Genomic DNA, 25,194 nt, shown 5'->3' with positions numbered 1-25,194 from the left:
AAATGAAGAGACTCTTCTCTGCCCCTCCTTTTATAGTGTGCTGTGTCTCCTCCCACTCTTGGGATTTCTGTTTTATTGGTTTTTTTTGTTCAGTATCTTTAATGTTTGTCCTGTGTTAGCTTAGGCTTTTTTTGTTTTTATTATTTTTCTGGCACCCCCTTCTGTACTGTCTTTTCCATTATCCATCCTTATTTTTCTATTGTTATGGCACCCCCTTCTTATTTGTCCTTTCCGTTAATTTTTTCGTGATTTTGTTCCTTTCCTGTGATTGTCCTATTCATCCTGCTCTGTCCTTGTTATGAGATCCTCCGTGACATTTTGTGCTATGTTGCGTTTTATTGTGTTGTCAAGTGGAATTTGTGCACACTTTCCCTAGGTTTCTTCCCATCATCTGGCACCTGGGAGTTTTTCCTTGTCTTCCTAGAGAGCCAGCTTGGCCTGGGTCAGGAGCTCTATCACAGCAAAACAACAACAAAAAGACTTTTATGAAAGAACGACTTGAATTTTGTGTTATTTAAAAACACGTATTTAATTATTATTCAGTGTTGTGTGTTATAGCAAACTGCCAGCCTTAAACCTGAAAAAAACTCACGATTTTATAGAACTAGACAATGCATTTCCTGAAGAAAATTTCAATGTAATGATTATTTATTAATACGTTTTGTATTCAGTATTTAGTTTTATAAAGTAAATGCTGACCACACAAGTTTCCTTCTGGATTAATAAAGTTTTAAAAAATATCTGTAAAGTGTTATGAAATATAAAAATGTTTTTGTTGAGAATATGTCCACACAAAATAATTAAATAGGGCATTTTCTGTTATTTAACAGAGGTTTTCTGTTTTATAATTACACTGCAGTTTGGACGACGAGCTTCTGGAACGTTTTTAGGCATTTGTTCACATTTTGCAATTTAAGCCCCAAGAAACATAAAGATTTTCTTCTTTTATTCCAGCAGCACTCCATTATCATGTACACTGTAAAATCTAACATTGTGTTTAATTAAAAAATGTAAGGATATACTAAACTCAATTTTTATCAGTTTGTTTAAATAAGTTACCAGTAGTTTTTATTCAAAAAGCTGATCAACCCAGTTTATTTGAGTTGTCTTGAATTGGAAAAACTAAGTAAGCTAGAAATTTTGCTTCTCAGTGCAGGCATTTAAAAGATATGGTTTGAAAATGCCATGTCACTGCTATCCTCCTCACTTTGCACAGATCAGTCTGCATGTTCATGGCACCCACATTTTTTTATTGCATTAGTTTGAGCAAACCTGGGTTCAGATGGAGCAGCTTGAGCTCAAGAGATAATTTCTGTGATTTTTTGCGTGATACTCTGGCTTGGAAGTCAACTGTTTTTGTACCTTCTTTCAGTTTAGAACCAGGTTTTGAACTTGCTAGCTAGCCAGCTTGTTAGCCTAGCATTAGCCTAGCGTTGCTGCTGCTTCTCAGCTCATGTTACGTAGAAAATTAACCCCACAACTTTAAAATTCATTAAAAAATTGATATATATATTCGCTTCCGTGACTTTTTGATGGGTGAAGCAATGTAAGGGAAATTATGTCTATTCTGTTTTTCTAATTTAAGCTTGAGTTGAATGTCTTTCACTCTAGATTTTAGATGACCTATCTCTTATACTTCATTGCCAGCCTTTTCGATAATTTGGTTCACTGGTCCAATGAGCTCCTGTCTTTACCATACCATTGTACTTCTTTTGAAACTATTCCAGCTCCCGTTTTTTATCTAGTAAAGCTGTCTCTAGATATTTGCATCTGGTACATAGACAGTTCAGCTGTTTTTCAAGAAACTCCTTTGTTATTCCAACAAAGGGGATGCCTTCCACACCGTCTATGCATTTCTTTTTCAAGTTGAGGAACATATCCCTAAATTTCACCTTTTCTTTTCCCTGAAGTGAACTGCATTTGGAAATGCCTTTCCAAAGGACAAAATGCACTTTACAGTTCTTCTTGGAAGTAGTGCTCTTTCTTCTCCAGCCAATTAGCTTTGTGTATAAATTTTTCTCTTTGCTTTATTGTGGAGCACAGTTTCTCTTCGAGACCCACCTTTTCACCCAGTGCTTGATTGTGTGCCGTTTTTACTTTATACCTGTCCACTGCTGTCTTTCTGTGGTTTTCCTGCTCTGTGCTTAGGGCCTTTTTTAGGTCTTCATTTTTCTTTTTCAAAGAATCAACTTCATCTTCGACCATAGCCTTCATTTTCTTTTCCAAGGCCAGAGCTCTAATATTACTCTGACATTTCCGTTTGATCTCCATATTCTGGGCCTTTTGGTTGTCTATTACTTTGCCCATTTGATCTTTCTCGTCTGTTAATTCTTTCACGGTTTTATCCATCAATTCATTTTGGTCCTGTAACTTTGTATTACGTGTCAAAAGACCCTCAATCCAACACTGCGAGGATTGATGTTGTTCCTCGCGTTCTTTAACCGCATTGACGGCCACACCTCTACTATTTTTTACTGTTCTCTCAAGCTTTTCTATTTTGGAATCATACATTTCCATGACCTCTTCTAACTTTCTGTCTGCAGCATTGGCTTTGTCTTCCAGTTTTTTTAGTATTTTCCTCGTAAAATTGCTGCATCTTATTTTTATTTTTTATTTTCACTCGCTAGATACGGGACTGACTTGAATGAGGAAAAGAAAAGGGAGAAAGGAAGAGGGGGGAGAAACAGTTGGAGAAGAGGGATGGGGATAAAGGGCAGAAAAAACCTCGCGTTTTATGGTGACTCCTGAATTTCCTCCACTTCCTCCTCATCCTTAAAATACTCCCGATGGGTGTCCACAGCATTGTTCAGTCTGATGGCATCCTCCATGACCTGGACAACATGATACCATTAGAATGACATCATAGAATGAGGGGTGTGACCAGAGCCAGAAATGCACTCATTGATCCTTTTGTTGATTTATTGCTATCATCATACACTACTGATCAACTAATCGAAGTGCAAGTGTCACAGTCTGTTATTTATTCTCCCTCCATGCAAGGCAACATCCAGGGGTGGTTCTGTGGGCCATGCTGAACCATCTGGTTCACTGGTGCTTAGGGCCTTTTTTAGGTCTTCATTTTTCTTTTTCAAAGAATCAACTTCATCTTCGAATTTTGTACGTGTTTTGGATTTTGCACGTGTTTTGGATTTTGCACGTGTTTTGTATTTTGTATGTGTTTTGTATTTTGCATGTGTTTTGGAGTTTGCACGTGTTTTGGATTTTGTACGTGTTTTGGATTTTGCACGTGTTTTGTATTTTGTACGTGTTTTGGATTTTGCACGTGTTTTGGATTTTGTACGTGTTTTGGATTTTGCACGTGTTTTGTATTTTGTACGTGTTTTGTATTTTGTAAGTGTTTTGGAGTTTGCACGTGTTTTGTATTTTGCACGTGTTTTGTATATTGTACGTGTTTTGTATTTTGTACGTGTTTTGTATTTTGCATGTGTTTTGTATTTTGTACGTGTTTTGGAGTTTGCATGTGTTTTGGATTTTGCACGTGTTTTGGAGTTTGCACGTGTTTTGGATTTTGTAAGTGCTTTGGAGTTTGCACGTGTTTTGGATTTTGTACGTGTTTTGGATTTTGCATGTGTTTTTTATTTTGTAAGTGTTTTGGAGTTTGCACGTGTTTTGGATTTTGTAAGTGCTTTGGAGTTTGCACGTGTTTTGTATTTTGTACGTGTTTTGTCTTTTGCATGTGTTTTTTATTTTGTAAGTGTTTTGGAGTTTGCACGTGTTTTGGATTTTGTAAGTGCTTTGGAGTTTGCACGTGTTTTGTATTTTGTACGTTTTTTGGATTTTGCATGTTTTTTGTATTTTGTACGTGTTTTGTCTTTTGCATGTGTTTTTTATTTTGTAAGTGTTTTGGAGCTTGCATGTTTTTTGGATTTTGTAAGTGTTTTGGAGTTTGTACGTGCTTTGTCTCTAGGGGCCACCGTATTAGACCCCCAAAATCCTTTCCATGCCCACCCCCGTGACATCACGCTCCAAAGCCCTATTACCACAGAGCGTGGTGCCGTTTAATGACATTACGTCACAGAACGTGGTGATGTCATAGTGACAGTCCTTTCATCCTTTGATGTTCAAGTCTATAAATAGAGGAAAGCTGTCAAAGGGAATTCATTGAGCTATCGTTTTGTTGGAGTGATACAGCACATAAAAAAGCAGAAATGACTTCGAAACCTAACAAAGACAGAAATGTTAATTTCTTGAAAGCAATGGTTAAAAAAAGTGAAAAAGAAAAAGAAACATATGCCAGACAGTTCGACCAAAGACTGCAGCCAATGATTGATGAAGTTGAAAAGCTTAAAACTGAGCTTGACTACTTCAAAAAACAGGACACAATCAAGAACAAACGGATCGAGGATCTAACTAAAGAAAACAAAGAACTTTGGCAGAATAATGAGATGCTGTCTTCTGTTGTGGACGACAGGACCAGTATCTCAGACAGGTTGGACTCGATAAAAGATGACAACGAAGCTCTCATAAAGTTCCGCGCAGAGACGGAGAAAACTCTGGCTGAACTTAATAGGAAACATGAAGAAGATGTTGAAGTGCTGCAAGCACTGCTGGAAACAGAAAAAGAAAAAGTTGCGCGTCAGCAGTTTCACAACAGCCAAGTCGTCGACTTACTGGTGAAACGCCACAAAGAGGAGAAAAATCGGATGCAGCAAGTTTATGACGAAAATACATCAAAACTCACAGACAAAGCATATGCTGTAGAAACAAAGTTAAAAATCGTCATAGGCATTTATGATAAATATATTGCAAAACTTGAGAAGAAAATGGAAATTGGTAAAAGTGTGAGCATCAATGCAGTCAAAGAACGTGAGGAGGAACATAAATCCTCGCAGTTTTGGATCGAGGGCCTTTTGACGCATAATGCAAAGCTGCAGGACCAAAACAAATTAATAGGCAAAACGGTGAAAGATTTAACAGATGAGAAAGCTCAAATGGGGAAGACCATCAACGAAAAAACGGCCCAGCAAATGGAGATGAAACAAAAATGTCAGAGAAATATTAGGGCTCTGGCCTTTGAAAAGAAAATGAAGGCTGGGGTCGAAGATGAAAATGATTCTCTGAAAAAGAAAAATGAAGACATAAAAAAGGCCCTAAGTAAAGAGAAGGAAGAACACAGAAAGACAGCAGTACACAGGCATAAAGTAAAAACGGCACACAATCAGGCACTGGCTGAAAAGATCTCACTGGAAGAGCAACTGCGCGCCACAAAAAAGCAAACAGAAATATTCACACACAAAACGAATTGCCTGGAAAAGAAAAAGCGCCACTTCCAAGAGGAATTGTACCAGTGCGTTTTGTCCTTTGAAAAGGCATTTCCACATGCAGGTCACTTCAGAGAAAAAGAAAAGGTGGAATTTAGGGATAAATTCCTCAACTTGAAAAAGAAATACGTAGACGGTGTGGAAGGCATCCCCTTTGTTGGAACAACGAAGGAGTTTCTAGAAAAACAGCTGAACTGTCTACGTACCAGATGCAAGGATCTAGATGCAGCTTTACTAGATAAAACACGGGAGCTGGAATCATATAAAAAGCAGTACAATGATATGGTAAAGTCTTCCGAATACGCTTTATTCAAACAAAAACAGGAGCTCATTGGACCAGTGAACCAGATGATCAGAAAGGCTGGCAATGAAGAAAAAGAGATAGGTCATCTAAAATCTAGAGTGAAAGACGTTCAACTCCAGCTTAAATTAGAAAAACAGAAAGGACAAAAGCTCGCACCGTTGGTCCATAGAGGCGTGATGGGGAGATGTTATGGGGAGACTCCAACTCCGTCTCAGATCTTTCCACAGATTAAACCTCGTCCACCTCCAGTGCAAACTAAATTTATTCAAGTGGCTCCAAAACACCCTGGCAGACGAAGGCCTTCCCCAGAGTCTCCATCAACACCACCTTTCCTCAATTCTTATGATGTATTACCACCAATTGGAATAGGCCATTAGAAGTATACTTCATCTTGTCTCCCTCTATTCTCTTTCCATCACCCCCAACCGGTCGCAGCAGATGGCCGCCCCTTCTTGAGCCTGGTTCTGCCGGAGGTTTCTTCCTAAAGGGAGTTTTTCCTCCCCACTGTCGCCCAGTGCTTGCTCAAAGGGGATCATTGGATTGTTGGGGTTTTCTGGCTTTTTCTGTAGTGTTTTCACCTTACAGTATAAAGCAGCTTGAGGAGACTGTTGTTTTGCCATGATGCAATATAGTATTAAATATTACTAAATTTTAAAAACATCTATTATAGCATCAAAGTAAAACAAAAAAACTAAAGTATACTTCAATGAAATTAATCAAAATGTCTAATCTGGCAAAAAAAAAGAAAAGAAAAAAGGTTTCACCTTTAAATAAAAATCCAAATCACAAAAATTCTGATTTTTGTTGTGTGTGGGGGTTTTTTGTGTGTGTTGTCAAGTATAAAAGTTTTGTACTCTGTCACGGTCTCGCTGTCTGCCCGGCCGGCTCCGCAAGGTTACATATGTTTATTGTGTTGCTGCTTTCTTCCACTCGTCATTCTGCCTGGGCGGAGCTCAGGCCCACGCACCTGTCTGCAATTACGCTGCAACGTGTCCTGTCTATATGGAGACTGAGAGCTGCCAGAGTAATAATGTAGATACAGGCCTCTTTCTCCTTCTGCTGGTGTTCATGGTTTTATTCCATTGATGTTGCTATCATTTGTAAATATATTTATTTGGTGTTATTTTATCAATTTTCTACTACTGTCGTTCATGTATTTAATTTTTTTTGTATTTAAATATGATTTTTTTAAGTAATGCTGCGAGTTAAATAAAGGTTTCATTGAATAAAAAAAAGATTTAAAGATGACTGGTGGCGGAAGCAGAGCACAGACTGTGAGAATCTATCGCCATCGTGTGGTGCAGAGATATATTTCCATTGAATTTAGACAACGAAAGCTTGGCTCACAGAGCAGCTGCAACACGAACAAAAAACATTAAATAGCAATATATTATATTATATTATATTATATTATAGTGCAAACAGTGCAGGCTTCAGCTCTGGGGAAGAAGCTGTTCCTCAGTTTGGGTGGATTCCGTCACTCACAGCGTTGTTAGCCCTCTTGTGCGCGCAGACTGCAACCCCCCTCCCCCGCCCCCCCACTGTGCGTTGCACTGATATCTGCAGTGTGAGGTTGGATCGCTCATTTTCATCCTCACACTGATGCCACTTATTTCGGTCTTTGTTTGACATAAAAGGGCATATTTGTCACTTTATTGCAACTATATTTGCACTCTTGAGCTCCTTCATTCACTGACTGATCATAAAGTTATTACTTGTGTTATGTATTCATCCTTTTGAACATAATTAATGAAGCCACATGCAATCACTAAAATTTGTATTTTGGGTACAATAAGAGAGTTTCAGATGGAATGCTGTTTTGTTTAAATTTCACCAACTTGCTGATGCCCACGGTTGTGAGTGCAGCTTCTTACTGTACATGGGTGGATGGTTGTAAATCACATCACAGATGCCAAAAACCTCTCAAACCAAGCCCTCTTGCCGGTGATGCTGTGCGCAACCTCGTGACAACCACATGACTGATACTAACTCCTGAGCTGACTGTATGCTAACATGCGCCACAAATAAGGGTCATATTTGGATTTAAAACAATCACCGAGAAGCTTCCACTGAATGCTACTTTCCCCTGCATGACACTGAAATCATTAACACATACTAACCCTCCATACCCTGTAGGAAACTCACTTCCTTGGAATAACATTTCAACAGGGAAAGAGTTGAGAGCAAATGTCCTTCTCTTGAACCTTCTGTCAGTCAGACAAGTGTAGCTTGGGCTTTTCTTTGCACAGGACAGGATTAACAATGGCGACATAAACGAGCTAAGGAAGCATAGAAACTGCAGAAAGGGCGTATGGCTCCTGTGTCAGTGAATCCAAACTACCTCTATGTTTGAACAAATCCAGTTACACAGCTCAAGAAAATATTACTCTAACGGAAGAAAAAGGCAGTATGTGTCTCAGTAGTACTAAAAAGCTATTATATCAAAACGTAAAGGGAAAACAGTTTGATGAGCTGTATAGTGAACTGAAACTGAAACAAAACGAAGCCTATCATTAGGAATACTGACTTTTTACAACTTCAGTTCTTTTTTCACTCAGTAGGTGGCAGCAAACTACAAACAATGGTTGCATTTTACACTCATCCGTTTTCATTAGAGGCAGAACCCAGAAGCACATCCAGGTTTAGGTCTACTGCTTGGTGCTACACAGAAACAGGCTGAACAGACTGGAACTCACATGAATTTGGACGAATCGAAGTAAGAATGTCACTTCTGCTCAATTGAATTGATTATCATGACCCTCACTAATAGCCACCTTAATAAGTTAAGAGCAATGTGCCAAAGTAGTATAAATATTTTAACTTTTGGCAAATCCAGCAGGTTAATTAAGTGATTTCACATCATGTGTTCAAACGGCTTGTCAGTTTTTAATATATCCCATGTGCGCATACTTAAGCTTTAAAAAAATACAGTCCAATGACCTGATAGATGTTTGCTGAACATTGTGGTTTACATCAGCACTTAAATTAAATCATAAAGAATCTGTTTTGTGTGGGCTGTTCGATACCATGAAGCAAGACCTCTGAACATCTCAGTTTTTCAGTTTTTTTCATCTCAGTATTCGCTGTTTAAATCTTTTCCCATGGGTGCTGGGTGCGTCAAGTAACCCCAATAAATGTAGAAAATCTTTGACTGAAAAACTGCTTCTTAACCTGTCTGCACCTTCAAGTGTGTTATCAGTTTATATTGTTACTAAACTTTTTTCCCCTTTAGACTTGGCTCATGTGATCAGGTAGAGGATCATTAGGGGGTCCATTGTCCCTCTTGGGGGGGACGATCCCACAGGGTTTAAATCTGGGACTCTCCACCATTTGACCCTAGAACTGAAGACATTTCTCGGATGAGAGGTGAAACATCTTCAAGCAACTTAAAGAAGTCCAGATGCTTTTCTTTCCAAGCTCCTTAGACTACGATGACCTGATTGAGAACCTTCACAGACATCTTAAATATGCAAACTGCTGTTGGAAGCAGCTGGTACCAGTATCAGGTCAGCTGACAAATAATTAGCCTGCTCTGGTCACAAACCTGCAAACTAATGAGGTTATCTCAGACCACTTGCCTGCTGTCTCCTCATTTCATTTCTTGCCCTTCCAACAAGTTATAGAAATTTAGGTTCAAGCTGAGCAGGTTAAGGGCTATGATTTGGAAATGGTTATTGTTTTTCCAGACCCAAGAGCGAAAACACATCAAGGCTGAGTTTGAAAAGTCTGTATGAATAAAAACCTTGCTAACTGACTCTCCCTGACCTTCCAAGCATTTAGGTCTCAGTTGTCTGAGGCATTTTCATCCACTCTGTACAACACTTAAAAAACAAAACAAAAACAAAAAGAACACAATTTAGCAAAGCACCATCCTGACATTTGGAAAAACAAGCAATTTTAGGATAACTTCCTTAGGTACACCAGTGTAACTGCTCATTAACGCAAATATTTAATATCCAAAGACATGGCAGCAACTTAAGGGATGGAGACGTGCTCAACACAACCTGTTGAAGTTCAAACTGAGCATCAGAATGGGGGAGAAAGGTGATTTACTTACTCTGAATGTGGCATAACTGTTGGTTCCAGATGGTCTGAGTATTTCAGAAACTGCTGATCTATGTAGATTATTCCACATAACCATCTCTAGGGTTTACAGAGAACAGTCTGAAAAGGAGAAATGGCTTGTTGTGGTCATAGAATGGCCATTCTGATAGGAGGGCATCAGTAACTGAAATAACCACTTGTTACAACCAAGCTATGCAGAAGAGCATCTCTGACAACATGTTGAAACTCTTGCATTACAGCAGCAGAAGACCACTCTGGTCCGCTAAGAACAGAAAACTGAGGCTAAAGTTCACACAGGTCCAATAAACTGGACAACAGATTGGAGAAATGTTGATGCTATAAATCATGGATTCATCATGCCCTATATTAACAATTCAGCCTGCTGCTGGTGGTGTAATGGTGTGAGAGTTATTTTTTTGGACACACTTTGAGGTTTTCTTAGTACCAAGTGAGCATTATCTAAATGCCACAGCTTACCTGCTGTTGAGCATGTCCATCCCTTGAAGTTTTTTCATTTTCTGATGGCTGCTTCCAGCACGACTAACAGTTCATTTCACAAAGCTCAAATCAAATCATCTCAAACTGGTTTCTTAAACATGAGAATAAGTTATTTGTTCTCAAATGACCTCTTCAGTGACTCGATCTCAATCCAATAGAGCACATTTGAGATATGGTGGAGCAGGAGATTCTTTTGATGGAGTGGAACCAACAAATATTCAGCAACCGTGTTATGTTATCAGATCAATATTAGAAACAAACTAAAGAAATTTATATTCTGAAAAGCTTCCAAATTTACTTTTGTCTCCAGAAAATTTAAGAACACAGGTACATTATTATTATTAAACAGTTTAACATAAAATCTCCTTTAACAAACTGTCACTTAATATTTAACTGCATTTGCCTTATACAGTTACAATTTCTGCTTCACTTCATGTTATTATTTATTTTTATTATAGGATAAATAGACAGATGGCAAATTTTAAAAAAAATTAAAAAAAAATGCACACAGCAAGCTACTTTATTAAGTGCCACTTATTAAGGTGTTGGGCCACTATGTGCCACCAGAGGAGCCTCAATCCACCTTATACTTGAGTCTCAAGCTCTCTGAAACTCTACAGGTGGGAATACCTTTAGAGTTAATGTTTGCAACATTAACTGTTTCCAAAACAAAAAGTTCCATTATATGACTTTCTGGTGTGTCAGTTCTGTGTCCGTCCAAAATGTCACACACATTGTTGAAATGGGTTGAAAGGTGGTGACTGCAAAAGGAACATACGATCATTTCCATCCTCCTGACGTTATTTGGAAACTGGAAATCTTTCATCAGTAGGACAGTAGGGTGATCACTCACAAAAACTTTGTATTGATTTACAGGGATCGGTATTTCTAAGGAACCCAAACCGTGACAACACACATAAACTTGGCTTCATTTTATCTGTTGACTCAAACAGTCTTAATTTCAGAATCAGAATCGTGTTTATTGGCCAAGTATATGTGCAGACACATACAGGGAATTTGGTTCCGGTAGATGGTGGCTCTCAAGCACAGCAATTTTGTCTTTTAATTATTTAATGTAGACACTACTGGTCAAAAGTTTTATAATACCCCAGTTCTTCTAGTTTATTAACTGAAATTCAAGCAGTTCAAGTCCACATGAATAGCTTGAAATGGTATAAAGGTAAATGGTGACCTGCGAGAGGTTCTGCAGCAATCGAAGTTGATCAAGACTTGAAAGTTGGTTCCTACAGGTGTCCCAACTTTTTCTTGATTACTGACAACCTCCCGAGTCTACAAAAAAATAGTGTTGGAACACACTGTGGCATCATACACTTGTGAGCATTGTTCAAACAGTATTGTATTAAAGAAAGTAACTTTTTGACCAGAAAAATAGTGAGGAAAAAGGCAATTAACAATAGAAGAGACAAACCATCATAACATAAAAGTGTAGGTTTTTCCTTCAGAGAAATTGTGAAGAAAGGCAATGTATCAGGGATTACAGTCTCTTTTACTATCAAAAGGCACTGAGGGAATCTGACAGGAAGAGGTCTGCAGAACCCAAAGCCACAACAAAATCAGAAGGCAAGATAGACTCAACAGCTAGAGTGATAGGTGGCTCACGGGACCACAGCTTAATAGTAAGCAAGTCTCAGTTTCAACTGTAAAAAGCAGACTTTGAGATACAGGACTGACAGATCAAGTTGCAGCAAGGCAGCCATAGCTTTGGCGTGAGAATAAGAAAAAAAAAAAAAAAAGCCTTCCCTGGGCCATGAAACACCACCAATGGACCACTGAAGACTTTCAAAATTTGAAATCTTCCGTTCATCATTCAGGATTTTTGTATGCCATTGAGAAGGCGAAAAGGAGGTTCCTCAGTCTGTGACATCAAATGTCAAACATGGCAGAGGAAGTGTGATGTTCTGGGGCTGTTTTGTTGGATCCAGGGTGAATGACTAGTACAGATTGAGACTAGTACAGAACCAACAGCTACAACGAGATTCTGCATCAACATGCAGAATCTTGGTATGTACCAAGTCAGGGGTTCATCCAACAGCAAGATAATGACTCAAAACATACGTCCAAGGTATGGCAGACTTACCTTAGGAAAAAAACAGAACAAGATGGTAAGCTTGAAAAAGAAAAAAAAGAAGAAAAAAAATAGGGTTGCTGGTAGGGATGGGTATCGAAAACAGGTTCTTGTTGAGAACCGGTTCCCACTGTTTCAATTCCTTGGAATTGTTTGCCATTTTTGCAAACGATTCCCTTATCGATTCCAGTCGCCCCGAATGACGTCACCACGTTGCGGAGCGTCATTTACCTGGCAGGAAACACGGCGCGTAAGCGGCTCAAACGCTCAAAAGTTTGGTTACACTTTACTGGAACGGATGACAACAGGGCAACTTGCAATACTTGCAAAGTAGATACTTCATTTAAGGGAAGAAACACTACGAATATGCAAAAGCATTTGCTCAGAAAACACGTGATAACCTTAAATGAATGTCGTGTTTTTAATTCCGCTCCGGACTCGTGAATCTCAACCCAGCAGCAGCGGTAACGTTTGCACGTCCTCTCCCGTTAATGCGGCAGGTAAATAATCAACTAACAGTGCATATTATGTTAGCGCGATCTGCCTTATTACAAAACCTGCCATTACTGTGCATTTAGGTGACCATGATGAGAGAGACAGACAGAGTCTGGCTGGCTCAGATGCTGGCAGTTCTCGCTGCAGTCTACCGGTAGCGTCTCCTTTCAGGCCAGGATAGACGAATGTCACCGAGCAGTGACTCAGTTTGTGGTAAAAGGCTTGAACCCATTTGCCACAGCAGATGCCCCCGATTTTAGGTAAGTGAATGTGTTTAATTGTAGGCAGGGACATTACTGGATATTCTTGTATAATTGCTACTGAATAATTTATGTTATACTTTGTTATTGCTACAGAAGAATATTTATTTTATTATTTTACATTTACAATTTTTTTCCTGGGGACCCTGTGACACCCATTAAAGAGCCGTAGGCTGGATCTCTTAAGATCTCACTGTTGGGTTTGTAAGGCCATGTTACTCTTAAATTTCTATTTTGTTCAAAGAGAAGATATAAAACGAAGTTCCAAGCTAATCGAACTTAGTGTTCTCCTTTCTTATAAAGAATCGATAAGAGAATCGATAAAGAATCGAATTGTTAAACAGAATCGAAAATGGAATCGGAATCGTGAAAATCTTATCAATACCCATCCCTAGTTGCTGGTTTGTTTTAAGTTAACTGGTCAGAAGAATAAAAGGAAAGCAACACGTAAATGCCACACATTTGTGGGAACTTCTAAAACAGGGTTGGGAAGAATATTTGATTTCCATTGTAGAGGAAACTGCCACAAGCTGTTATATCTGCCAGAGGTGGATGCTTTGATGAATCAAAGGTTTAGGAAACATTTTGATTTATAAATGATTTCCGATATTTTCTTTAAAAAAAAATAAAACTTCAGTTGTTTATTTGTTTTCATTCAAGAGTACAATGACACATTATACTGCCTGAATTTCAATAAAAACAGGAAAAGGTGTTCTAAAATTTTTGACCAGTAGTGTACATAGTTAGTGTGCATGGGTTTTTGTTTAAAAAAAAAAAAAAAAAAAAGAAGAAAAAAAAAAAGATATTGATCCCCATTATTAATATGATAAGACCTTACTTGCACTCGTTCAAATCAAACATGAACAAGACACAATCTCAAAGAAGTTGGATCTACTTGCTCCTTCCCAGACATCGTGTTGAATCCATTTAATGTAAAAAGCAAAATACAGAAAAGTGAGTTTGAAATATCCTAATGTTTAATGAAATGGTGATGTACTGATCAGCAAGAAAGGGGTACAGTAAAACTACGAGGAAAACAGGGAAAGAACTTGGTACACAAAACATGTCTGTCCATTGTCATTCCAATACACCTCTGTCCGGAGGAACTGCTGCCATACCCTTGTGCGCTAACTTGTTGTGTGTCAAGGATGGAGAAAGTGGGGGAGAGGGTGAGAGTGTACTACAGAGATAAGTGTGCAGTTGTTGTCACATAGAAGTAAAGGAAATGTAAAAGGGGAAAAAAAAACAATTCCTTCTAGTTTTAACTATATCCCTCTGATCAAAGTTCAAAAAAGAGGCACCCACCACACGTGGAGCTGACTGCTGAACTTGATTGTGACTTCTTTTTCCTTACATGGGGGGTGGGTAGGTTCTGTTTTTTTTTTGTTTGTTTTTTTCTCGGTTTTCCTTTTTTTTCTGTTGGTTCTTAAATCCTCTTCAGAGTGCACTCATACCACATAGAGTTCGTAGATCTTCTTGGCGCAATACGCCAGGGCAGCCAGTGCTATCGTATTATGGAGTCTCTTTCTGTGGATGTCATCCCTGCGTACCAATACCACGGGCGTTGAGGAGGTCAGTGTATGCAGGGGCAGCCGCGAGAGTTTTTGGCTGTCATATTCCACCTGGTACTTGCAGCAGGGGTCAAACTGCCACGAAATCCCATAGAGGGCGGCACAGGCCACGCTGAGGGCGCCAGCGGGCAACGCCACATAGCGCAAGTACTCGACAGGCAGCGAAAGTGGCGTCAGGAGGCAAGCAGCACCTGACAACACGGCTGTCTTGTGCAGGCAGTTGCCAACAGTAATCCAACGGGCCGTCTCGTCTCCGATCCGCGTGGGCTCGATAACAATGTATTTATACTGGGCCTCCAGCGCCTGCTCCAGCTCATACTCAAACTGGTCCTGTGCATTCTCCCCATTGTAGATCTCGTGCACGATGTAGCAGTCTGACGCCGCCATCACACCCCTGTGCAGAAACACAGGAACAGGCAGGCAACAGTGAGTGTAAGAACAGATGACATTAAACACACTTTAATTAAGCAAAGACTGTATTTCCCCTTTTCCTGCCTGCTGAAATGTCCACTCTATCACCATCTAACAAACATAAAAGGGAAGGATATTTCTCTAACCAATAGCCAGAGGCTCATTCACCCACTTCTAACAGGTGGGTCATATGATTGTTGGGTTTTTCTCTGTATCTATGAAGCGCCTTGAGGCGACTTTTGTTGTGATTTGGCGCTATATAAATAAAATTGAATTGAATTAACACCGTTTTAAGTCGATAACAGGAGTGTAAGCATGGTCATGTCTATACAGCCCGCAACTGTTCTGACTGCTCCATCAAGTATGGTTGATTCATTCAGTGCTTTTCCAGCTCAGTAACTGAATGCATCTTTGCAGGACTAATAATCAGAAGCCTCAATATAAGCACACAAAGGTGGCAGGCAAATTCCTGGAGGGAGATTGCTGAGAGAACATACAGAAAAAACCTTTCGGGACCAATATAATTGCCTTTGAAATCAACTGACCACAGCAAAGGAGGAAAAGAAGTCTCAGAACGTTATTTGTTTCTATCATGGCTGCCTTTGCATCGAAAACTCCAGGACACAACTGCACAGAAGGTGTTGGCAACAGCGTTGGCCACATACATAGGAAACATTGTAAGCTTTACAAAGATTCACTGCAAAACTCTAAATCGGATGTTGGAGTAAGAATGAGAGCAAGACCATGTGGCTAAAAGCAGTCTTATGTGTGGTTACGCTTTTCGAAATTCCACGCAGACAACACAAAATTCACAGACAGCCAATGACATACAACAGCTGAAAACTGGATTCAGCAGACCTGCAGCTAACTAGCACATTTGTACCCAACGCATAAGATGTTGAATGCTATTATCTTTTTCTAGTAATTAATTAGACAGCTGGACAAACTGTTGTCCGAGAAACCGCACTGTTCAGGTTGATGTTTTAGTCGGGACTTTTACACTGACGGCACTAAAGTTTCACCACGTTAAACTGACTAATCCTATAGCAGTTAGATTAGGTTAGGTGTTCGAAATGTTGTGTATAAATAACAAAATGTTTCAATCAAAAGTGTGGACATTTTGTGTGCGTGAAAGTGTTGAATTTATGATTTCAAAAGAAGTTAAAGACCAAAAATCCACCACCCAATCGTTGTAATTAGGGATCATAACATCATAATGGTGTCCAAACAGCACACAGATCTTAACATGTGTATGACCACATTTAAAAACATAGGACTTGGGGAAGCTGCTTTCCATAAAGTCCCAATTAACCAATGCTAAAAGTACCAAATGGTCACAATATAAGGCCTTCTTTTAGACGAACAAACAAACATTAAAACACTAAACACTATGCTTCTCACACCAGAGGTGTGAAGTTTTATGACATATTAAGATACTAGGGAAAATCGACTGAGCCTCACGGAGCAAGGGGAAAGTTGTACTTCAGTTAGGTGCAACAGAAAACTCGCTTGACTGGCAGAAAGTTGGAGGACCGGCCAGCTAAGTTACAGAGCGAGCAGGTCGACCAACGAGGCGGTCAACACTCCGAACCGAGCCAATACCGTGAGGCACATCGACAGTCACATACAGCACTGCTGTTTGCCCCAACGAGCGGCAAAACCAAACTTTTCCCAGTCAATCACTTGCTGTGAAATAATCAAAACATCACATGAGCTGCTCGTTAGCGACAGCTAGCCGTGTGCGTTAGCCCGCTAACATGAGCTAACCCTGGGTTAAAAAAAAATCCAGACTTCTCCCGTTGACATTTAACTCTGAATCCCAAACGAGAAGCACGTTCGGAACCTGACAAGTAGTGTCATCGACCAAACAATACTTCATATTAAAACACGTTCTTTTAATGGCCAAGATGTGGAGTAACTGACCTCTCCCTGCTTACTGGGACACCGCGCCTCCTTCCCAGCGACGCCATGTTGGAGATACAACTGTGATTGCGGTTGACGTAAGACAGGGCCCAGTTTTATGGGTATTGTAGTGTGTAAAAAAAATACAGTTTCTGTTCGACTCACCAGTTGAATTCGAATGCAGACTACTATTCCCATGATGCTGTTCGGACAGAGTACCTGCCTTTACGTATTTTATAATGGTACATAGACGTTGGGGAGGTCAGAACACATTCTGAAAAAATTTAACAAACTGAATGAAGGTATGTTTATTTAAATTTGGCGAGCCATGAAGTTAGCACAGCCAAACTAAGCAGGAAAAATACCGGCTCCATTTAAATATTTAAACCCATAATAATCCAAACAGACTACATGCATAGTCAGGTCTGTTATAATATATGACACATTGTTCCGTCATCTCGTTTTGTAATAGGATTTATGTGGAGACCTTTGGGTACTCACCCATAATGTGTCCTCGCGTGCTCTGGCTGTGTTCGTGCGCGCTGCCTGTCCGCGTGCTGAAACCTGACGCGCGCTGGCTGTCACAAGTATAATGGCTACGTTCAGGAATGTGAGATGGTTGGGAACAAATGCTGTGCCAGCACGAATCACATCAACCAAGGCTATTGACAGCTGTGGCTTTCAAATGATATTTAAGCCTGGTAATTTTAAGAATTTAGTGAGGAATTGTCTATTCCGATAAGGACTGTAGGCTATTTAAAGGTGCATTTTTATTTATTTATTTTTTAGCTTAAAACACATGTAGACATGTTAAATAAATTAATGGATTTATCAATTTAAAAGAAGTCAAGAGAAAGAAAGTAGTTCCAGCCACACATTTTGAGTTATTAGCAAGTACCATGCTTTTTCAGTGTACCAATTACCTTTTTTGAATATATTTTTTAAATTAAATGTATTAGGTCAGTGACACCAACACCACCAGGAATAAACCATCAACTTGAAGCTGTGAAACAGGACTTCTCAAACGTCTGTCTTTTACACAGTCCACGAGTTTTAACTTGTTAGCAATGGAGAGCATTTATATCTAATAACTTCAATTTGCCACTGGATGGCGCCAATACATACATATATACGTACAGATATTTGTCATCAGTAATCTAGAACACGAATCTACTCCATCACTAGCTGTGACGTGTGGGACTGATAAATATATTCAGTGGAGGGTAAAAATTCCACCTTTTCTTTCATTTTAAGTCTTACACTATTACTTTTACACTGTGCATCTACATGTTAGAAGATCAAGTATTTAAAAAAAATACAGCAGTCCTCACTCTGTATTTTGAAACTATTCTGCCACCTCGATTTTCTACATTTACTCTAATTGAATAATAAGCGAAAGCCCATACCATTAACACTCTGGTTTGCCAGTGTAAAAATAGTTTAGCTTAAGTATTGAAGGAGTTTGCATGCTGAAACTATTAACAGCACAAGACGAACTGCATTGTAGATAATTATTATCAGTGTATGACCACCGTAGTGACGACTGCACAGTGGTTATAAAAAGTATATTGTACACAATCACATGTTTTCTCCATAAATAATCACAAATGTTCCTCTGCTCCTGCCAAGGTACATAAAGCATTAGTCATCTGATGTGTGTTTGATTTATTTATGCATTTATTGACAGCAAGTACAGAAAAAAAGTCCAAATCACAAAACAGTGTAATATGGATTGGATTTTGATGCCTCTGTGAGAGCCACTCGCTCAAATGAAACATTTGCTTCCTTCCAAGGAAACACACAAATTTAGACAAAACACATACACAGAATGAAATAGTACCTCGAATACCTTGGCCTATCCTTAGGTGTGTTGCACCCAAAGGGAAGTTTAACAAAAGGGAAATTCCTGCAATTAACTCAAGGTGAGCTCAGCAGAAAGAATCTGCACTGTCCTGCCAGAGTGTGTCGAGTTACCTGAGGTATCTTTTTCTCCTCAACCCTTAAGATTGTCAACAGCAAAACCTCCTGAAGAGTACAAAAAAAACAAGGGGTGGGTGGGGGGGATATTTTACTTTTTAACAGAGATCTTTATCATTTTGATATCAGCTGAGCAGAGTAGCCTTGTGGGCAAGAGGAAATATGGATCAAATAACAAAACAGCCACAGCCACCCAGTGCAATTCCTCAATGACAGGACAATGGGCCATCTGACACCACATAAATGTGAATGCCCTGAAAAGAACAGTGCCGTTTTTGTTTGCTGGTTCGAACAGAGACATCTATACATACACACACTGATGTGTCACACCACACCAGGACCCCGTTCATCAGCAATGTCTGTAACATTTAATGTACGATGGAAAGAGCAGGAGTTATCTTGAGGCTCAGTCAGACATCGTCACTGTTTTCTACACCTTTGATCGCTCGGTGAATTGATATACGACTGGAATAACTTCATTTTTGTTATGTGGAGGAGGAATGAAAGTAGATGGAGTGATGTTTAAAACAAGGCTCTCTGAGGAGGAATATTGGTCAAATTCAGATTCGGCTTTCCCACTTTGACACTTACAAAACAAATTTATATTTGTGTTGTTGTTTTTAAGCCTTTTTGCATACATAACCTTCTACACTAGCATATCAGTTCTAAGAAACAGAATTTCTAAAAACTTGAGAAGAAGGGGTTAAATTGAATTATTTGCAAAGAATAAGAAAAAAAATGAAAAAGAGAGGTTGCAATTTACATAACACAAAAAAAAGAGTATTTGAGCATCAGTGGAGTCATCAAAGACAAAAACACCAGGGGTGGTCACCTTGTAGTGCTGCTCATGACCAGTGAGTCCAGTTGAGGACAGAAATCTGCAACACACTGTAACATTTGACTCAAATCTGCTCTGTCAGTGTTGGGTCCTGGAAGTTTCTGTCTGAGGTAACAGGCTTCACCTTTGGTTGCTTTGTTTGTACAAGTCGTGATAGGCTGATTCCCCTCCTGCCTGTGGCGAGTGTGTATCCTCATGTTTATGCAGAGAGCTATCAGTCGATCAAACGGTCAACTCACAGGCGTCTATGGTCCGAGATTCAGCTATTTCTCTGGATTCAGTCACTGTTGTGTTTAACCATGCCTAGAAGATCCTTTGTCGCGTGTTCTCCTGTAACTCCAAAGCATGCCGCCACGCAGTATTTCTCTCCTTGGAGTCCATTTTGCCACCTTCCTTCGCTGCCATGCAGGATCATTGATAAATATGTTCAAAGTATTGAGGCTGAGGATTCTCTTTCACGTATTTCTGAATGTACCAGCAGGTCAGGTGAGCTTTCAGGTCCTCTTCCACCACAAAATCCATGGCTGCCTGCAATGACATGGTGCATAACAGCTCACATCAAAATCATCTGGCCTTTCCTAGGACAACAATTTAAGTGGAAACATTTTCGATTCTCAATGTATGGTACACTTTTTTAGCTGCTCATAAATGCAAATATCTAATCAGCTAATCACATGGCAGAACCTCAAAAAGGAATGTAAACATGATCAAGGAAACCTCCTGAAATTCAAACCATGCATGAGAATAGAGGAGAAAGGTTGATTTAAGAGACTTGGAATGTTCCTGGTGTCATATTAGCTGATCTGAGATTTTCAAAAACAAGCTGATCTACAGGGATTTTCCAACACAGCCATATTATGGGTTTACAGAGAATGGCAATAATCGAGAAACTTGCTTGTGAGGAGAATGCACAGACTGTTTTAAGCTGATTAGAAGACAATAGTTACAACTTAGATAACCAGTAATTAAAACTCAAGTATGAAGAAGACCGTCTCTGAATTAAGACCATGTCAAACCTTGAAGGAGAAGCGCTACAGCAGCAGAAGACCCCACTACGTGCCACTCCTATCAGATAAGAACAGGAAACTGACGCTACTATTTGCACAGGCTCACAAAATTGGACAACAGAAGATTAGTAAAACATTGAGTCTTAAGCTCTGATGTGACATTCAGAAGGTAGGGTCAGAATTTAGTGTAAACAATATGAAAGGATAGCTCCACCCTGCTTTACGTCAACAATTCAGCCTGATGGTGGTTTAATGGTGTGGAGGATATTTTCTCGGCACACTTTTGGCACCTTAATACCAACTGAGCATTGCCAGAGCCTACCTTCTTGTTTCGTGAACAAACGCAAAATCTGGGTTTAAAAAATTACTTTGGCAAGGTGTTTGGCGATTCCTCTCCCTCTGTAAGCATCTGGAACTTCGGTGTGCTGCAGGTCCACCGTCTTTTTCCCAACATACTCGTACAGAAGAACCGCACGATCATGGGATCCTAAGAGCAAACACAAATATTATCTCTGGCAGAGGTTGGTCTTCACCTCCACTATTGCTAGGATTTACTAATTATCGGAAAAAACATGACCCCCCCCCCCCCCCCCAAAACAAACAAACAAACAAAGAACAGAACCTGCAGAAGCCTGCCACCCTGCTTGTGCACACTACAAGTTTCATCCCACAATTACTTCAACGTTTCAGCATTTTAAAGCTGACTCTAAGTGCCCCAGTTACATTATTAAGGTGTGGTAGCAGATTTTAATTTGCATGTAGCGCTGCAACATGGCTGCAGGGAAAGACGAGGCACGAGTGGCCAGGTGCAGGCATGCCCTTGTGGAGGAAGGGTCGTGTTGCTGGGTGAAGAAAAGATAAAGATCTCCATTCAGCACAACAATGGCATCCACCATTTTCCTCTTAACAGCTGACCCACAACTGACCAGGACAAACACGACTACTGACACACTTAAAACAGTAATATTAGTGTGTCGTAAAGGATTAATATATATAAAACGAAGAAGACTGTGTAAAACTTTAAAATATGTTTAAAGCACTTGAACTGAACGTTTGAAAGGAAGTAGCACAGCACATTTGGAGGCCTGGCAGATAAAATGCTGACTCTGGAAAGCTGAAATGGTGTTTGAATCTTAATATAACCGTAGGGGAAGGTATTTTGCTACAAATGAGTTTTACTTGGAAGATTAATACTGGAATTTGTGTATTTGGGATTGTGTGCTTTTCAAATTTGCGTGCTTGGTTTGAGGTCTGGAGGCCAAATACATTGGTCTCGCCGAAAAGAAAGAAAAGTAAAGCACCGGTACTGGTGGTAAAGTCAGAAGACAGGCTCCGTCTATATGTGAGCAGCCATCTGTGTCTGAAATGGCAGCTGTAGGTATCAATAAAGCAGCGACGACGTTAGCAAGAGCGAAAGCTAACACTAGCATCAGCTGGCACGCTAATGTTTACATGTTGAACTCACCATTCAGCCTGATGACAAACTGCCGACGTTTCTTATCGTGTTCCACCCTGATTGGAGAGTTGTTTGCATCAAAGGCATTAGTCTGTGCCGCCTGTGCCATAGTAGCGCCGTTAAAAAGTCACAACAATGACTGCTACGCTACCCTACGGGATTGCTAACCAGAAATGGCTACAAAAGCAAAACACTTCATCCAACGAAATCAGCTGTGAGGTCACGTGACGCGCGGCCAATCGCAGGCGTCGTCTTTAGAGAGGCGAAAACAGAGCGGCTTTGTAAGATAACTCCCCTCGAGATCATAAACTCTAAACGCCTGCTGAGAAACGATAAAACCAACTGTCTGACTCCGAACGCAAACGTTTCACATGCTGCATTCACGTGACGTGGGATCATAAACAATTATGTCCGTTAAAGACCTGTTAAAGTGGGTCTTATAAAAGGAACTTGCTGCTTACACGGGGGGGTTTTTTGTACCTTTTCTGCTCATTTTGTATTTTTTTACAATCCCTGTGAATTATTATATCTTTGCTACTTTATTTCTTTATTATTATTTTAAAATAAAGTTTAAGAGAATTGAAATGTAAGTTTTGTTGTTTAATTCTGGTAGGAATAGGTATAGTATAAAGTCTCTAAATACAATTGCTATAAAATATATTGATTTGTTCATCCGTCAGTTTGAACTGATAAATGATCGGCCCTGTCCCTAACATCTTCATCTGTCACACCAGCCCTCTGCATGTCCTCATTCATGGATGAGGTCTCTGAGGTATTTTCTTTTCCTCCTGCCTGTCAGCCCCATTTTGCACTATCCCTCCTCTGCACATGTCCAAAACAGCTCAGCCTTGCCTCTCTAACTTTGTGTCCAAACCACTCGGCCTGAGCTGTCTCTCTCATATACTCATTTCTAATCCTGTTCATCTTGTCCTTCCGAGTCAGTGCCAACATCTCTAAACCACACATCATAGCTACACTAATACCTTAAATCACCCCTGACACTTGTCCTCACCTACTCCACCTTGGCTTGCACTCTCTTCTTCACATTTCTTATGCACTGTCTATTGCTTTGGATGCCTGGTCACAGGTATTTAAGCTCATCCACCTTCACCACCTCTGCTCCCTCCAGCTTCACTATTACACCTGTCTACCTATCAGTCACACACGCATTCTGTCTTGCTTCTACTGACTTTCATTTCTCTTCCCTCCAGTGCAGAGAAAACAGGTTTGTAAAAGTGTGTCGGAATTGCATATTCAATATCATACACACATATATGTATGATATATGTGATATATGTGATATATATATATCAGAATGTGAGACAGAATGTGAAAAAAAAATCCATGAATCCACATGGTAGGATTTGTAAAGAATTTATTCGTAAATCAGGGTGGAAAATAAGTATTTGGTCACCTCAAACAAGGAAAATCTCTGGCTCTCACAGACCTGTAACATCTTCTGTAAGATGCTTTTCTGTCCCCCACTCGTTACCTGTATGAATGGCACCTGTTTGAACTCATCATCTGTATAAAAGACACCTGTCCACAGCCTCAAACAGTCAGACTCCAAACTCTGCCATGGCCAAGACCAAAGAGCTTTCGAAGGACACCAGGAAAAGTATTGTAGACCTGCACCAGACTGGGAAGAGTGAATCTACAATGGGCAAGCAGCTTGGTGTGAAAAAAATCAACCGTGGGAGCAATCATCAGAAAATGGAAGACATACAAGACCACTGATAATCTCCCTCAATCTGGGGCTCCACGCAAGATCTCATCCCGTGGGGTCAAAATGATCATGAGAACGGTGAGCAAAGATCCCAGAACCACACGGGGGGACCTGGTGAATGACCTGCAGAGAGCTGGGACCAAAGTAACAAAGGTCACCATCAGTAACACACTACAACGGCAGGGAATCAAATCCCGCAGTGCCAGACGTGTTCCGCTGCTGAAGCCAGTGCATGTCCAGGCCCGTCTGAAGTTTGCCAGAGAGCACATGGATGATACAGCAGAGGATTGGGAGAATGTCATGTGGTCAGATGAAACCAAAGTAGAACTTTTTGGTATAAACTCAACTCGTCGTGTTTGGAGGAAGAAGAATACTGAGTTGCATCCCAAGAACACCATACCTACTGTGAAGCATGGGGGTGGAAACATCATGCTATGGGGCTGTTTTTCTGCCAAGGGGACAGGACGACTGATCCGTGTTAAGGACAGAATGAATGGGGCCATGTATCGTGAGATTTTGAGCCAAAACCTCCTTCCATCAGTGAGAACCTTGAAGATGAAATGAGGCTGGGTCTTCCAACATGACAATGATCCAAAACACACCACCCGGGCAACAAAGGAGTGGCTCCATAAGAAGCATTTGAAAGTCCTGGAGTGGCCTAGCCAGTCTCCAGACCTCAACCCCATAGAAAATCTGTGGCGGGAGTTGAAAGTCCGTGTTGCTAGGCGACAGCCCCAAAACATCACTGCTCTCGAGAAGATCTGCATGGAGGAATGGGCCAAAATACCAGCTACTGTGTGTGCAAACCTGGTAAAGACCTATAGTAAACGTTTGACCTCTGTTATTCCCAACAAAGGTTATGTTACAAAGTATTGAGTTGTATTTTTGTTATTGACCAAATACTTATTTTCCACCCTGATTTACGAATAAATTCTTTACAAATCCTACCATGTGGATTCATGGATTTTTTTTTTTTCTTCACATTCTGTCTCTCACAGTTGAAGTGTACCTCTGGTGCAAATTACTGACCTCTGTCATCAGAGGTCTGAGATTATCACTTTTTTGCCCCAGTGTGTGTGTGTGTGTGTATGTATGTATGTATGTATATGTATATATATATATATATATTAGGGGTGCAACGATATTCGTATCGATATTGAACCGTTCGATACAGTGCTTTCGGTTCGGTAGGCATATGTATCGAACAATACAACATTTGTAATTTCTTTTATCAATTTTCCTTCTGACGTCTGTGTTGAGCGCTCAGTGAATCTGTGTTCGACTACTCCGCCTAGGCTGCACTGTCGAGCGCAGAT

At 40.1% G+C, this 25,194-nt stretch overlaps 2 protein-coding genes across 4 annotated transcripts; both read right to left on the bottom strand.

Moving 5' to 3' along the window:
- Nucleotides 1-13,766: 13,766 nt before the first annotated feature.
- Nucleotides 13,767-17,480, bottom strand: tmem11 (transmembrane protein 11). 2 transcript variants are annotated; one of them, XM_080905158.1, is made up of 2 exons: nucleotides 17,376-17,480; nucleotides 13,767-14,955 (listed from the first exon to the last, which is right to left on the bottom strand). In XM_080905158.1, the coding sequence occupies exon 2, from the start codon at nucleotides 14,946-14,948 to the stop codon at nucleotides 14,439-14,441; it is 510 nt and encodes a 169-aa protein (XP_080761284.1). In that variant the 5' UTR covers nucleotides 14,949-14,955; nucleotides 17,376-17,480; the 3' UTR covers nucleotides 13,767-14,438. The 2 variants fall into 2 exon arrangements, with proteins under 2 accessions (XP_080761284.1, XP_080761283.1); XM_080905157.1 differs by lacking the exon at nucleotides 17,376-17,480 and adding an exon at nucleotides 16,896-17,012.
- A 1,053-nt stretch (nucleotides 17,481-18,533) lies between these two features.
- Nucleotides 18,534-22,433, bottom strand: natd1 (protein NATD1). Of its 2 annotated transcripts, XM_080904701.1 has the most exons (4): nucleotides 22,162-22,433; nucleotides 21,065-21,183; nucleotides 20,706-20,754; nucleotides 18,534-20,217 (listed from the first exon to the last, which is right to left on the bottom strand). In XM_080904701.1, the coding sequence occupies exons 1-4, from the start codon at nucleotides 22,259-22,261 to the stop codon at nucleotides 20,117-20,119; spliced, it is 369 nt and encodes a 122-aa protein (XP_080760827.1). In that variant the 5' UTR covers nucleotides 22,262-22,433; the 3' UTR covers nucleotides 18,534-20,116. The 2 variants fall into 2 exon arrangements, with proteins under 2 accessions (XP_080760827.1, XP_080760828.1); XM_080904702.1 differs by lacking the exon at nucleotides 20,706-20,754 and having other exon boundaries at nucleotides 22,162-22,386.
- Between the last annotated feature and the right edge of the window lie 2,761 nt (nucleotides 22,434-25,194).

This window comes from Rhamphochromis sp. 'chilingali' (genome assembly GCF_963969265.1).
Source record: "Rhamphochromis sp. 'chilingali' genome assembly, chromosome: 15".
NCBI classification, from domain to species: Eukaryota; Metazoa; Chordata; class Actinopteri; order Cichliformes; family Cichlidae; genus Rhamphochromis; species Rhamphochromis sp. 'chilingali'.
The sequence above is the reverse complement of the archived record's forward strand: the minus strand, read 5'-3'. Positions and strand labels throughout refer to the sequence as shown.